Raw genomic sequence first — 16797 nt, 5'->3', positions numbered from 1 at the left:
ATTTCCAATTTGCGTTCACTGTATAATAGTAAGTCTGGTGTTGGAACGTATTTTTGAATTGAAGATATGATCAAGAATGTTTCATTTTAAAGTTTAAAACATTAATACATTATTGTGTTTTTTTAGCCTTTAATGCATTTATTAGATTGGATGGTATAAATAAGACCGCAAAGCATTGAGTAGAGCATAGGCAACAAGATCGACTAAAAACCTTTAGCCAAGAATCAATTGTTGGTGCACTGACTATAGGCAATCACCAGTGTTGGGTAAGTTACTTTTAAAAAAGTAATTCATTAAAATTGTATTTAAATTGCTTTGTCTGAAAAGTAACTTAATTACACAATAAGTAATCAAGTTACTTGACTTAATACTACTTAAAAAACATATATAGTGGGTACGGAAAGTATTCAGACGGCTTTACTTTTTTTTACTCTTTGTTATATTGCAGCCTTTTGCTAAAATCATTTAAGTTCATTTTTTTCCTCATTAATGTACACACAGCAACCTGTATTGACAGAAAAACACAGAATTGTTGACATTTTTGCAGATTTGTTAAAAAGGAAAAACTGAAATGTCTGAAAGTATTCAGACCCTTTGTTCTGTATTCAGTAGAAGCACCCTTTTGATCTAATTCAGCCTTTTGATCGAATCCAAGTTTTTCACACCTGGTTTTGGGGATCCTCTGCCATTCCTCCTTGTAGATCCTCTCTAGCTCTGTCAGGTTGGACGGGTAAACGTTGGTGGGCAGCCATTTTTAGGTCCCTCCAGAGATGCTCAATTGGGTTTAAGTCAGGGCTCTGGCTGGGCTATTCAAGAAAAGTCACAGCAATTGCCTGCAATGTAACATTTATTCATTCATTTTCTTAGTCCCTTTAATAATCTGTGTTCGCCACAGCGGAATGTCAGCGGAATGACACACCGCCAACTTATCCAGCATATGTTTTACGCAGCAGATGCCCTTCCAGCTGCAACCCATCACTGGGAATAACCCATACACACTCATTCACACACATACACTATGGACAATTTAGCTTACCCAATTCACCTATACCGCATGTTTTTGGACTTGTGGGGGAAACCAGAGCACCCGGAGGAAACCCACTCGAGCGCAGGGAAAACATGCAAACTCCGCACAGAAATGCCAACTGACCCAGTTGAGGCTCGAACCAGCGATTAATTAATAATTCTCCAAAATACACTCACCGGCCACTTTATTAGGTACAATTAGGTCCAACAGCTCGTTAATGCAAATTTCTAATCAGCCAATGACATGGCAGCAACTCAATGCATTTAGGAAATTGGACATGGTCAAAACGATCTGGTTTACAGAGAATGGTCCAAAAAAGAAAATATCCAGTGAGGGGCAGTTCTGGGGGTGCAAATGCCTTGTTGAGAAGAATGACAAGACTGGTTCGAACTGATAGAAAGGCAACAGTAACTCGAAACAGCAACCATCTTGCTGTGAGGCAACAGTGCTAACCACTGAACCACCATACCTACTTTTTAGCATTTAATAACTTAAATGTTTTAGTTATTTTAATAACACAACACTGGCGATGGATGACATGATTTAGATCAATATCTAAGAGAAAATCTGCACTCAGAGAAAAAAGCTCCTTATTCAAATTACTTTTTTAAAATGAGCTGATACGACTGGATTCTTGTTTGTTTGTTTATTTATTTATTTATTTTTTTGAGTAGGGGGAGGGGGGAGGGCTTAATGGTTTCATGTTCAATCCACTTAAATTTGTGAAATCGATTAAGTTAACTTAATTGATTTGAGTTGGGGCAACATGATTGAAGTGTGTGGAATCTTGCATTTTTTACAGTGTGGTCATGGTGCATGAAACAAACGCATTGTTCTGTGAGTCAGCATGTCACCTGCATGCTAGAATCACCTACATGCATTGAGACATTGGAGAATCACCCCATTTAGTCATCGAAGTGACAGAAGCGCTGTAAAATCACAGATGCTTATTTATTACGCTTAATATAAATAACTATTTCATCAACAGATTTTTTTTTTTTTTCACTTGTATGTTGTGCATCAATAAGTTTTAATAATTTGACAATAAGACCTTTTTTTTTCCTGTTGCACCACATACCAAACGGGATTAGGTTGAGTTGATTAGGCTGTGATTTGGTGACTGTGGAAGTCTACACTGAGTTCCCTGTTTAGCTTTGAGAACCAGTTTGGCGTGCTTTGTGATGTGGAATGGTATAATGCGGGTAATAAAGCAATGGATGTGGTCAGTATCGGTACCTACCCACAATGTGCCAACAAAACACCCCCTGCACCATTTCACCACCCAGCAGCAGCATGAACAGTTAATTTAAGGTAGGATTATAGAGACAAATTCTTGATTCTACCATCCAAATGTCATGTCAGAGAACTAGACTCGGCTTTGTCCGAGTGGTGTATTCTGCAGCTGAGCAATTACATGCAAATGTAATGAAAAGAAGCCTTTTCAAGTTGTTTACGTAGGCTTGTATTTTACAGTACTTTAAACATATTTAAATAATTCTAAACTCTGTTTTTATTTGACAAAAATCACACCACTACCAATTTCACATCCTGAAAGTTTCCCCCCTCATAAATCAAATAAATACTATTTTGTACTATTAAGAGACAGCTCTAATCTTTTTGATTAGTATTATTTCTTTAGTTTAATTCACAGCATGTTGTAAGGTGTGAACTCGTGAACATTTTGGTCACTTCCATAAGTCTATTTCCAAATCATGTTTACATGTTGATATTTTTCTGATCCCTTAAGTGTTTTGATGTTTTGGAAAATATAAACTGATGATTCTGTGTATGGTACATTCTCTGTAAATTTGTTTCAAGTTTTTACTGCAAATGTTACATTCACATCACTGCGTTGCTGAATTGTTGCTCACCTAATTCATGTTTAAATGGGTGTGATTCTAACAGACAGAACCAGTATGGTTATGTATTGTTTCTTTTTTTTTTCCACAGACAATCCTTTGTTCTCGTTCTCTCTCTCTCTCTCTCTCTCTCTCTCTCTCTCTCTCTCTCTCTCTCTCTCTCTCTCTCTCTCTCTCATAAATCAGTTTCTGAAATTCTCACTCTCTCTCACATAAATCAGTTTCTGAAATTCTCAAACCAGTCCTTCTGGACCAACATTCATCCCACACTTGAGGTCATTCAAATATTCTTTATTCCTCATTCTGATGCGGGTTTCCATCTGCAACAGATCAAATAATCAACATAATTGTTCGCAGACAGTTGCTGCCATGTGATTTGCTAATTATACGTCAGCTTTGACAGGTGACATTTATCTGGCAGCTATTCAGTCTTTCATAGGTTTTCAACCACATATTCACATACTGATGCACAAATCTTACAAGCAAAGTTAATATTTCAGAGAAGGTATGAAAAGCCATTTTATATAAAATGATCGCAATAAAAAACATGGACACTTGTCTAAAATTTAAAGTAGGTGTGGAAAAAGTTTGACAAAATTTTCTGGAAACGAATGAAACACTCCACCTGATCGTAAACTGATATGTAAATCCAAATGTTCGGCTCACTCCCTCACTGTTCTCGAGGCAGTAGGAGATGTTGGGTTACACCTCCAAGTATTTTAGCCAATTTTTTGTATCCTCTTCAAACATTGTTTTTGTTACCACAAACTGTTAGGCTATATTTAATTTCGATCATAAGATGGGACGAACAATATAGCCTAACGTTTACTTATTGGTGCCGGGTTTAATTTTTTTGTACAAGCGAGGTCATGGCAATAGGAATCTTATCGACAAGGTAAGTTCATCTCTGCTTTTCATAACCTTTTCATGTGCTTTTCATAACACTATTAATACGGATTCACGACAATACTCTCAAGAAATTAAGTTATGCTAGAATTTCCCAAGGTAAATTCAGAGAATAGAATTTCCCGAAAAGCAATTCTCATAGTGACGATACACAGAGCAATGTTGCTTGGCTACTTTTCTGTTAAGAATGGGCGACGTCACCCATTACCCTCATTAGTTGCCCAAGAACTGACCTGGTACATTTTTATACATAAACAAAAATGCATGGCTTTAATCCCAACTTTTCGACTTTTTCTGATTTAAGTTGACTCACTGCTCAAATCTTGTGTGACAAAATGTGTCAGATCTTTGGTACTATATGTAGAACCGTTGTCATTGACTTTGATTTGATTTAGATCGATTTATCTTCATAAACTATTGTAGTTTACTTACCAATTTCTTTGCTTTAATAGTCTTTTTTCTCTCTGCAGTTGATGTAACTTGTATTTTCCCTCTCTTATAATTATCTGCTCATTGTGGTTGAATATTTCCATTCATGAAAAAATAATAATAAAAGAACCGACCTGGTTACCCATTTATGACATCATCTGCCAAAGTTGGCCAAAATACTGCTCAAAAATTTACCCAGTGTATCATACTCATAAGATTTCATTATTTCTTACAAATTAAATTAAAGTATATCTATAGCAAATTCATTTCAGCCTAATTTTTGATTGCCTTACCATTTAATGACTAACTGGCAAAAGAAAAAATACTGCATGAAAGGCTAAACTACTAATTTAAGTAGACATGCAAGGTGAGAAAAGAAACAAAAAACTTGCTCTTGATGCCTATTTATGTATTTGTTTAAATAAGATGTTGTTTCATTTACATTTTATAATTGTTATAATGTGTATTATTAAAAAATAATAATAATTTGGTAACACTTTATAATAACTACACAATAAACATTGATTTCAATAGTTTATTAATCATTTACTAACTCATTCTGAATGATCCTAAAAACCCTCAACTACTTTTATATACAAATGGTTTGTGAATACTGCAATACTTAATTTAGTAATGAAAAATAAATCATTAACAAAGTATGAAAATACATTTATTAAGCACATTATAAATATGTTTGCAAGTCAAGAATACAGCATTTGTAGCTGCAGTTATAAACTGCTTACTAACGCTTATTAATGTAGAGTTAATGCTAAACAGATAATGAATTCACTATTTGCTAATGCTTAAAGTTTAAAGTTAAAGCTTAAAGTTATTTAAGACGTTTTTTAAGAACATTCTTTTAAAGAATTTGAATTCCTCTTAGGTTTGATCTTAAAGAGATATGAAAGCCCATTTCCGCCACTAAATAATAAAATAAAAAAGTTATTGTAAATTTTTATCTAAGAACTCTTACTTTTTTTTCTTAGAGTTCTGACATAAAAAGTCACAGTTCTGAGTGATAAAGTCAGAATTTTGACTTTTATAATAAGGTATTAAGTATTTATTTTTCAGAATTCTGAGATAAAAAGTCGCAATAACATTTTTTAATTCAGTGCCAGAAACTGGCTTCCATAGATAGTTCACCCAAAGTTGAAAATGATGTCATTATTTACTCAAATGATGACATTAACTGCATCCCACAGTTCACTTGAATTTTGGATTTTGCTTTAGACATTGCATTTTTAATGTGACACCGTGAGTTTTGAATTGGGTTGAGGTCAGGGGATTGAGCTGGACACTCCATTATCTCAATTAATTTAGCCTGAAATCAAGATTTGGCTCTTTTACTTGTGCGTTTGGGGTCAATTTCTTGTTGAAACACGCATTCAGGGAGCATTTTGTCTATCAGAGCAACATTCATTCATTTTCTTTTCAGCTCAGTCCCTTTATTAATTAGGTATCGCCACAGCGGAATGAACCACCAACTTATCCAGCATATGTTTTACACAGGGGATGCCTTTACAGCTGCAACCCATCACTGAGGAACACACATGAACTCACACATTCACACACATACACTGGACAATTTAGCTTACCCAATTCACCTATATCGCATGTCTTTGGACTTGTGGGGGAAACCACGCTGCCCCAGAGCAACATAACCTAATCAATTATTTTGAAGTTTTCAAACCGATCCATGATGCCTGGCAAACAATTAATATTCCCAACCCCACAGTCTGAGAAATATTCCCATAACATGATTTTTTGCTCCACCATGCCTCACAGTCAAACTGAGGCTTGAATTTGGTTGTCATCTGGATGTCATCTGTCCATGATGACTAGATAAAATATGCACCAAATCAGCAGATCTTTTTTTCAATTCTAGTTGTTTCCATGTGGATGGTTAATTATATGCTTTGACAAGCCACTGAACGGCATTCCAGTTTTTGTATCAAGTGGCAGGTGTGTGCATGTGTGTGTGTGTGTGTGTACGTGTTTTTGTGACATATCAAGACACAAATCTCTATAATGACATAGGTATGACATGGGTATTGCAAAAAGGAGGTGAAATATGAGGACATTGGTGACGTCCTCATTTCTCAAAAAGCTTATAAATACCACAGGATTAGTTTAATCAGAGAGTAAAGCTGCACACAGCCCCCTGTGATGGTTGGGTTTAGGGGTGGGGTGGGTTGAGGGCAATACAATATACGGTTTGAACAGTATAAAATGAATGGAAACCTATGTAATGTACCCACTTTTCACAAAAACAAACGCGTGTGTGTGTGTGGTTTTCAACAAGAGCTTTTGGCTCAATTCACTCATATGGTATCACTGTACAGATACGCCATCTCCATCTTACAAGGAAACGTAACCATGTTACATATTGTTAGAGAAGTGGCTTACTTTTGGCTACTTTTTGTATTCATGACTTCATTTGTATGAAAACCTATGATTTTTAGGTGTGCTTTTTTCGAAATGTTTTTTTTTTATTAAATGTGCGCTTATATTGAACTCCTAAATAATTCAGTAATTTCACATAAATCCCCACTTATCTTTGTATCACTAAATAAATCATACAACACGGTTAACTGCCAAAAAAATAATAAACCAAAAGGAATAAGGTACTGTCTAAATTCAGGAGCCCTATTTCAACAATGTGTATGTACTGTGTGTATGGTAATGTTAACCTTGAGTTGATGTCAATGAGGTTTATAAAAAGGTCTATGGCAATGGTCTCAAACTTAATTCCTGGAGGGCCGCAGCTTTGCATGGTTTAGCTCCAACTACCTCCAACTCATTCATTCATTCATTTTCTTTTTGGGGAAAATCCGGGGACGCCACAGCGGAATGAAACACCAACTTATCCAGCACATGTTTTATGCAGCGCATGCCCTTCCAGCTGCAACCCATCTCTGGGAAACATCCTCACACACTCATTCACTACGGACAATTTTAGCCTAGCCAATTCACCTGCACTGCATGTCTTTGGACTTGTAGGGGAAACCGGACCGAACCCACACGAACACTGGGAGAACATGCATACTCCCCACAGAAACGTCAACTGACCCAGCCGAGGCTCGAACCAGTGACCTTCTTGCTGTGAGGCGACAGCTCTACCTACTGTGCCACCGCCTCGCCCACCTCCAATTCACACATGCTAATAGTCTCTAGTAGTCTTAAACACCTTGATTAGTTGGATCAGCTGTGTTTGATTAGGGTTGGAGCAAAACTGTGCAGAGCTATGAGCCTCCAGGAATCCAGTTTGAGACCTATGGTATTTATTTGCATGTTTATGCGTATTTGCATTTCTTTTTTTTTACAATAGCAGGCACTTTTATCCAAATGACTTACAAATGAGAAGAGCAACAGCTTGAAACTGCAATGACAAGTGCCAGTTAAACTGAAGCTAGTTTCTTTTGAATCAGTAAATAGTAATATAACAAATGTTGATAAAAACGATGTGCTTTTGAACCATTAAAAAATTGGGGTATAAGCAAATCACATTAAAATGTATGAACGAGAACGTACAAATTAATATGAAGTAACCACTAAATCAAAAACTTTGCCATGATAGGGTTGTTTTAACCTTTTATGAGTTTCTGTCTTCTGTTTAACACAAAAGAAGATAGATATTTGGAGAACGCAGGTTGATGAGACCCATAAACTTTCATAGATGACAGTAAAATGGAAGTCAAGTGGTTCAGCAACCAGCATTCTTCAAAACAACTTTGTGTGTTCAGTTTCATTTTGGGGTGAACTATCCTTTTAAGGTCGAATTTGTATGTCAGCTGCAGACAATATCAAAAATCTGCAAGAGATTTGTATAGACATTTTTCTGTGTATTTGTGTATGCAGAACAGTATATACAAAAGTCTTATAAATGTGACCCATAGAAATCTCTAAGAAATAAAACTACCAAGTTTGGGGTAGATAAGAGCTATAAAGCGCTTGCACTTCGGTCAAGATTTGATCACTTACCTGTGTAAACAACAGCCTGGATTGTACATGTATTTCTGAATATTGTATGATGCCCAAAGTAGGACCAAAGTTGGCCTTTCATTTGGCCCACCATCCCATCTAACATAAACTTTTTTTTGGTTGTTTGTTTATTGCTGAGCTACAAAAAAGCAAACTGACTGTAATGTTTCAATCAAATGTTGTAAATGAATCTGATTTTTTCAAATGTAAAAACTGTCCCTCGACGGATCGAGGACTACGCAGAAGGCATCAGCGAGCAAATCAAGGCAAATACTAGTGTAACTCCATTCTCTTATAAATGAGATTGTTTTTGTTTTTACTGTAATAAGTTCATTACAAATTGTAAAAACAAATATGGTGTATTCGTTAATGTAATTACTTTATTAGTCAATATTTTCTAGTTATTTTTAAATATTATTAAATAAATTAGGAAATTACCAATGGCTACTATATTTACCTTCGGCCCACAAGCCTCAATCAAGCTTGGTTTTTGGCCCTGGAAAGGAGTTTGGGCACCCCTGGTCTAAACCATGGGGGAAACATGTGGAAGCTGCTAAGATAGTAAAGGGCTTAGTAAGCTGGAAGCTATTTTAATAGTCTAACTTGATTTAATAGCTGGTAAAATATATGTATGAGCAGTATTAATGAAGATATAAGCCCAAGATATTAGATATCATTAACTCCCCCTTGTTTCAAATCTGTTTATTTCTTCTGTTAAAAATGCTGTGGGGACAAAACAACCTTTCTTTTATCCATAGTATTTTTTCATTCCTACTATGGATGTCAGCGACTGCTTTTTCCCAACATTCCCCACAATATCTTGTTCAGTGTTTAAAAGGTCAAAGAACGGTAACGTTTTAGTTTAAAACCAGCAAAATACTGCGTAAGTACAGTGAAAAAACTGTGTACTTTTCTGCAAGTATAGTGTAAGTATAAAGAACGTATGTGTAGGTATAAGGGAACAAACTGTAATGCTTGGCTAATAAGGGGGTAACAACCATGTTATGTATAGAAGATGTTTTCCCCATATAAAACACCCCATATAAAACCCAAGCACTGAATAAGGGTAATATTATTAATGTACTTACCAAGTGTTTGCGGGTTGCGTAACGTTGTCACCCCGTTGCATAATTCTTTATGTGTATGCAATACTTACAGAAAAGTACACTGTAAATTCAATATATTTACACGGTTCTTTGCAATATCTTATTGTTACTCTCTTATTACCCAAACATTTCGGTTTGTTCCTTTGATTGTTACATTAAATTACATAGTTATATCACTGTACTTATGTACGCGATACTTTGCGGGTTGTAAACTAAAGCGTTACCGAAAGAACTGGTTTAGAGTCACTTGAGAGTGCATAAATGATAAGGGGATTTTCATATCCCTGCTGCTCTAAACATGGATTTTTTCCTAACAGCTTTTTTTCTTTTTTCTTCAGATGGCCTTTAGCTCTGGATCCAGCTTCAATGCATCACATAAAAAGAGGATTCATTCTGCTAGTCGTACTGACCTTATCTTTGTATGTTGTTTCTTACATCTATCATAGTCCTTACAACCATTTTAATGTGGTGAATCCAATTAAGTCCTGCAATGTGGTCACTGAAGGTTTGGCTGTCTCCAAAGATTTCTCAGCCGCATCCATTAGCGCCAAACCTGTTCCACAGCATCAGTATGTGGCTCACCCAAGCAACTATCATTTCATTATAGACGAACATGAGAAGTGCAAGCAGAACAATCCATTCGTGGTCTTGATGGTTCCTGTTGCTCTGTATCAGATAGAAGCTCGAAGTGCCATCCGGAGCACATGGGGGAATGAAACTACAGTCAAGGGAAAAGCAGTGTTGACTCTGTTTTTGGTGGGTTTGACTGTAGGAGCAGACTCTGAAAAAGTTCAACAGCAGCTGGAGGAAGAGAGCCGACAACACAGAGACTTAATCCAGAGCAGCTTTGTGGACTCCTACTTCAACCTGACCATAAAGACCATGGTGATGATGGATTGGTTGGCCACTCGATGCCCTCAAGCGACGTTCAGTATGAAGGTCGATTCTGACATGTATATAAACCTTGAGAACCTAATGACCCTGTTACTGAGACCCGAATTACCCAGACGGAACTACATCACAGGTTTTTTGATGTGGGACCAGCCTGTTAATAGAAACAAAAAATCGAGATATTACGTCTCAGAGGAGCTGTATCCCGATACGAAATATCCTACATATGTGCTCGGAGTAGCGTATGTTTTTTCAAACGATCTTCCCAAAAAACTAGTAGAGGCTTCGAAGGACGTGAAGCCGTTTAACATCGAAGACGCATATATTGGTGCTTGTCTGAAGCAGATTGGAGTTAAACCTTCACGATCTCCAGATCCTTCTCAGTTTCGGACGTATATGAAGAATCCGAAACACCATGACCTTTCCAAGGTCATCACAACAATCGCAAGGTCACCAAAGCAGATAGTAGAGTTCTGGAAAAGTGTGAAGAGACAGACATGAACAAATCTTCATTTTTAAATATGATGTCTTTTACTGTTTATGTTTTTTGTTTATTCGTAACTTCTGTGATGCTAAGGCTGCTCAAATGTGTTCCTGGACCACAAAATTAGTTTTATGTTGCATAGGAATATTTTTGGGTGTGGCACGGTGACGCAGTGGGTAGTGCTGTCGCCTTATAGCAAGACGGTCGCTGGTTTGAGCCCCGGCTGGGTCAGTTGGCTTTTCTGTGTGTTTCATGTTCTCTCCATGTTGACATGTGTTTCCTCTGGGTGCTCCGGTTTCCCTCACTGTCCAAAGACGTGCTTTAATTGAATTAAGTGAGCTAAATTGTCCGTAGTGTATGTCCTTGCCCTCCAAGAATCTTTTGGCAAGAGTCCAGCTCTAAATTGTAGATTTTTTTATATCTTATTTTACTAAAATCAATAGAATAATAAGTAACGATCATGTTCTGGGAAGACATTTAGTCAATTTGCAACTGTAAATATATCGAAACTCAATTTCGATTATTAAATGTACAATGCTTAGTACTTTTAGTTCTTAATTTGGACAACTTTAAAGGTCATTTTCTAAATATTCAGACTTATTTTCCCCAAGATTTTCAAAAAGTTGTATCTCGGCCCACAATTGTCCTATCCTAACAAAAATTGAGTTTAACTGTTTTATTTTTTGTTTTTTTTTACAAGCGAAATGTGTATATATATTTTAATATTTATTTATTTTGGTAATATGTTTTTCACCCTCTGTTTGTAGACACAAGATGAGTGCAAATGAACAAGCCATTACAATTTGGATGTAAGGTTCATATTTCTAATACTGCCTAAAGGCTTATTTATACTTCTGCGTCAAGTGCACGTGTATGCTCCGGTGCGGCCTTTGTGCGGTTGCATAGCCCTTGCCGTGGCTGATGCCGACACTGACGCGCACATCTCAAAAAATGTAACTTGCATGTCGCAATGAGATATAGCACAAGCTCTGTGATTTGTGTGGGTGGGACCAAGAGCTGCGCAAACCCGTTGAGTCCCATGAAGTAGGACTAGATAGCAGAGATGGGAAGTAACGAAGTACAAATGCTTCGTTACTGTACTTAAGTAGATTTTTCTGGTATCAGTACTTCACTACTTATTTTTTTGGCAAATTTTCACTTTTACTTCTTACATTTTTACACAAATATCTGTACTTTCTGTTTTTTTTTAAACCCTGGTCGTTACTTTCATTTTCATGTTTTTGGCATGTCCTTGTGTCATTGTGTATGGATAAGACTCAAATTACTTAGTAGTCATGTTGTTAAAAACAGTGCATTCTGGAGGGCTGTTCTGGTGTAAACTATGGCAATTTATTTTGGCTGATTGTACTGTAATTAGTTGCCAGATCATGTCATTGTGATACAGAAAGGAAAAGACAGCACCTCCTTTTAGACCTTCATTAGAAAAAGTCAAGATTCACCTGGGAGAAATTGACCAATTATAGTCAGATGTAGGGAAAAAAAAGTCTAATAGAAATGTATAAAAATTGCATTATGACAACTGGTTAAGCCATTTTGCATGTAAAGATTTATGCCATGAACAAATGATTTAATGTTGTGAGGAGTGAGACTATTCAACAGAGACCAAAATAGTACATTTTGATCAACATGACATAAGCAATTGATAATATAGAAAACATCAGAGAAATGCGCATAATCATTTGCATGGATGTACAAAAGCATTTGCAACTTGTTCAAAGAAATGAGAAACTGCTTTTCTGATGTGCACAAGTGACAATGATTTGAGGATTGAACTGGGAGTTTTGAGAATTTCAATTCTGATCTGAAAAATGGACCAAAGTGAGAGAAAAACTGACAAAATTCATGTTTATTTATTATACAAAATAACCAGAATACCTGAAAAAAAAAAAACACTGAAATAATGGGTTATGGATGAGAGCTGCTCTGTAAAGAGAATAAGCAGCTTTAGCCTAATGCAAAAAAAAAGTTTGCAGTCAAATATTATCAGCATTTATTTTAGCAAAAGAAAAAAATCTATATATTTTGGACAGAATTCAGTGTAAAATGTTAGACATTATAAAGATGCACAGGCCTATATAATTATTTTTAGAGTGTATGAAGATGAATGGCAGCTGATGTTTTTGATCTAACAGCAGCAAAACTACATGCTGAATGCTGTGAGTTTGCCTCAGGATGATGAAACATGGGCCATCTTTTTGAGCAATGTTGCTAGGCTACATTACAGGGTGTGGTGCAGCTTGCTACTTTCATAAAATTGGCAACAAACATTTTACATAAAAATTGGAAATGTAAGTTATTTTATATTAATGTATCAATAGGATGTGAGGTCTAGTTACCTGCCTATCCTCACTCACTATCCTTCGGCTTAGTCCCTGATTTATCGGGGGTCGCCACAGCAAAATGAACCGCCAATTATTCCTGCACATGTTTTACACAGCGGATACCCTTCCAGCTGCAACCCAGTACTGAGAAACAGCCATACACAATCACACACACACTCTTATACACTACTGCCAATTTAGTTACCTATTATTCACCTATACCGCATGTCTTTGGACTGTGGTTGAAACGGGTACTTTTTACTTTTGTACATTTTGCAGTCATTACTTTTACTTGAGTACAAAAGTGTAGTCAGTACTTCACCTTTTACCAGAGTCGTTTTAAGCATGAGTATCTGTACTTCTACTTAAGTAAAGGATGTGTGTACTTTTGCCATCTCTGCTAGATGGAAACTGTTGTTTTGTGTTTACCTTATGATTAATGTTGTTGCACGTCCGCCGGTTCCTGCCTCTGAATGAGTGAGGTTTAGCTACTTGTATATTTAAGATAACGTTCTGAAAAAACAAAACACCCATGAAGAATCACAACACAGAGGAACATTAAAACGTGCTGCCTGCTAGCGTTTCGGAAGTGCTATTGCAAAGCAACACAAACAGCATGCAGAAGTATAAATAAGACTACTCACGTGGGGTCACATCGATCACTTAATGCATAGATATAAATCAGCCTATATACTTTCTAATACTGAAATCTTATTTACTATCATCTGTTTACAGACTGTGACAGGTCTAAAGTCTTAAATATTGTCTTGCTATTTTTCACCCACCTTGTATATATTGAATTATTTATGCCCAAATGCTATGCTATCTGAACAGGTTTAAGTTGTTTCCTTATGCATATAAATTTGGAATTAGTTTTTTGTATCAACAATTGTATTGTTAACCTTATTTTGGAGCCTTATCCAAGGGTGTGTCACTGACAAATGTTAGTTTTGGATTACAGTTGTTAAAAGGGTGTTTTAGTCATTTGAATGTGGTGTATGGTGTATTTCCTAGTACATGATCAAAGACTGTATTGTTTGTTTTTTCCACCATGTGTCTCCAGAATCTATTAATCATCATGCTGTCAGCTGCCATGTCTTCCGTGTTTTAATTAAACTTTAATTATTTAATGTTATGTAATTAATACAGTCAATATAATAAAGAAGTCTTTCTGAACAGATTTATATTTATTTATGCCCCTTAATAAAATTCTTTTTAAATCTGAAAAAAGTCTAAGCTCATCATTGATGTGTACAAATGTAGATTTGTAAAAATCAATATATGCTATGTTAGTTAATAATGCAGATATTGAACTTATTGCGGTCTCCGTACGTCCTTTCTATCTTCCAAGGGAATTCCCTCAGCTGTTGTTTGTTGTTGTATACATACACCCACGTGCTTAAATTGACACGGTGTTTAAAACTGTTGAAAATGTTCTGGACGAACTTAATAACATATCTCCAGATGCCCCCAAATTTATCCTAGGGGATTTTTATCATTGTTAAAAGACCTCACATGGTTTGAGAAAAGAGCATAGAATCACCAAGAGGCGACACTCAAGTGCGATTTGGGAAACAGCCACTAGATGGCGCGATGACCATTTTGGAATGAAAATTCCAATAGAGCAACAGCATATTATAAGTCTGTAAAGTAAACTATTAAAAGTGCAGATGATTCTGATAGTTTGTTGTATTGTCGTATTTCAGGTTGTATCTCAGCTTTAACGTGCTTTTTAAATAAATAAATTAACAACAAAGCAGCTGCTTGCCATTGCGACAGCAATAAGATCCAATGGACAGCTGACTACTTTCACTCAAAAATGGCGGAATCCGGGGCTGTTGCTGGGTGCTGCTGTTGCAATGGAACGTTCTATTAAGTGTGACCCTTGGTCATTCTAAGCTCTTTGGTTTGAGTGTGTCAGTAGTTCTTGCAAGACAAAGGTACTGATGCTATGGACTGGCCTGCCCGTTCCCCAGAGCTGAATCCAAGTGAGCACATCTGAGACATCATGTCTCACTCCATCTACCAATACCATAGACCAGGAGGGTCAAACTCAGTTCTTGGAGGGCCACAGGCCTGCACAGTTTAGTTCCAACCCTGTCCAGAGAGGTCATGTTTTGATCCTTAATTGGTCTCACGTAGTCAAGTGATGCGATTTCGCAGGTCAGAGTTTACCAAGCTTGAACTTTGCGTCAGACTGGAAACGCAAGGTCATTCGTCATGTTTCGCAGGTCGCTGCGGTGCAAAGTTCAAGCTTGGTGAACTCTGACCTGCGAAATCGCATGACTGCGTGAGACCAATCAAGGATCAAAACAGGACCTCTCTGGGCAGAAATTTAAAATATGGAGCAATTGCTCGCTTTTTTAAATGTCTAATCATCTTGTTTAATCCTGCCCTTTTTTGCAGCACCGTACGACAGAATTTCACACACAAAAACTCTAGTGGGACCGCAGCTTTAGCTGTGTGAGCTACCTGTCCTACCTGACTAGAAGTTAGAACCTTGTGTATTTCGTCTCGTCTAGTCCTGTTCTGTCTCAATCCATTTGTTGTTCGTTCATCTGTGCATTGGCTCACCTCTGCTCTGAACACAGTCTGCGCTTAAGTGAAACCTATCCGTCAGCTCGGCTGCCTGAGGTCTGTTCCATTATTTTTCAACTTTTTGGCCAAGAGGCTCTTTGACCAGTCCATCATGGCCTAGAGGAGGGCTGATTACTGACTGCCTGTGTTCTCACTATTAATTGAGTGACTTTTTCATACTGATTAAGAGTAGCAGAGTTTTGATCCACTTCTGTTTAATAAATAATCTTGAACTTCTCCCTTGCGCTTGGATCTCCTTTAAATCACGACATATTAAACTAATTTGGCCAACTCAAGCAAATCCTCTCTTTAGTTTATTGTTAACAGACAGGACTGACACCAGTGTGGTTTTCATATGCAGAAGCTCATCTTTCAGTGTTTGACATTTAATTAAATATTAGGACTAGTGTAGCTGTTGCTTTTGCCAGCTTGAACCAGTCTGGCTGTATTTTACCACAAAAAGCCTTAACAGGTCTCATCTGTGGCAAAATGTTTCAAAGACAGTTTATAATAAAAATCATTTTAAATGTAGTAAGCAACAGGAGACTGTAAGACTTGAGATACCACAAATATTTTGATGTCTTTGACAATACAAATGTGAGCTGAAAACACAGAGATAATCGGCTCCACAGCCAAGCAGGTGGGAATGCAGGAAAACCAGCTCCTCTCCTTTTCTTCATTTACATTTGAAGCATCCCTGCAACCCCCCCCTGTTCACCCACCCTCTCTACATACTGTACTCAAGCAGAATGGTCATTTCAAAGTCTATATCAATCCAGGCGACTTTATCATGTTTAAGATCATTTGAAATGTCTCAGTGCGACTGGTACAATGGTCTCATTCCCTCAGAAATAGACAATCAAAACAATAGATATATAACTTCAGATAACTTTTGAACTACTGTGAAGTGTGTGGCTTTCCTATAAGCAGGAACTCTTCCACTAAATGCAAATACCTTTTGTTATTCAACACACCCCATTTCTCGAGGAAATTCTTGGATTTACTACTTAAGGGGAAGTTTCTAAATGTTCAGCGCGATTCTATAACTAGATCAGCCCATAGCATGGAGCTCTAATGCTCCATGCTAAGTATATTTTGAAGTCAGGTATGCCTCTTTTAATCTTGGATTTATCTTTGAGAATTTGATGTCTTGTATTGATCATTTATGAATTGACTGAATGAATTGGCATAATAC

General features: G+C 36.8%; 2 protein-coding genes across 2 annotated transcripts in view; both read left to right on the top strand.

The window, feature by feature from the left end:
- Nucleotides 1-2813, top strand: part of aars2 (alanyl-tRNA synthetase 2, mitochondrial (putative)) — a 36598-nt gene extending 33785 nt beyond the window's left edge. The window contains exon 22 of the mRNA XM_056448374.1: nt 1-2813. This exon is cut by the window's left edge and continues 346 nt beyond it. The gene's annotated coding sequence lies outside the window, so the exon portion shown is untranslated.
- Nucleotides 2814-3547: 734 nt separating this feature from the next.
- LOC130216482 (beta-1,3-galactosyltransferase 2) lies at nt 3548-14219 on the top strand. Its single transcript, XM_056448377.1, has 2 exons — nt 3548-3781; nt 9647-14219. Exons 1-2 carry the CDS (start codon nt 3756-3758, stop codon nt 10698-10700), a joined length of 1080 nt encoding a protein of 359 aa, XP_056304352.1. The 5' UTR covers nt 3548-3755; the 3' UTR covers nt 10701-14219.
- Nucleotides 14220-16797: the final 2578 nt, after the last annotated feature.

This window comes from Danio aesculapii, chromosome 22 (assembly GCF_903798145.1).
Source record: "Danio aesculapii chromosome 22, fDanAes4.1, whole genome shotgun sequence".
In the NCBI taxonomy this organism is placed as follows: domain Eukaryota; kingdom Metazoa; phylum Chordata; class Actinopteri; order Cypriniformes; family Danionidae; genus Danio; species Danio aesculapii.
Note: the sequence above shows the minus strand (reverse complement) of the source record. Positions and strands in the feature narration are given on the sequence as shown.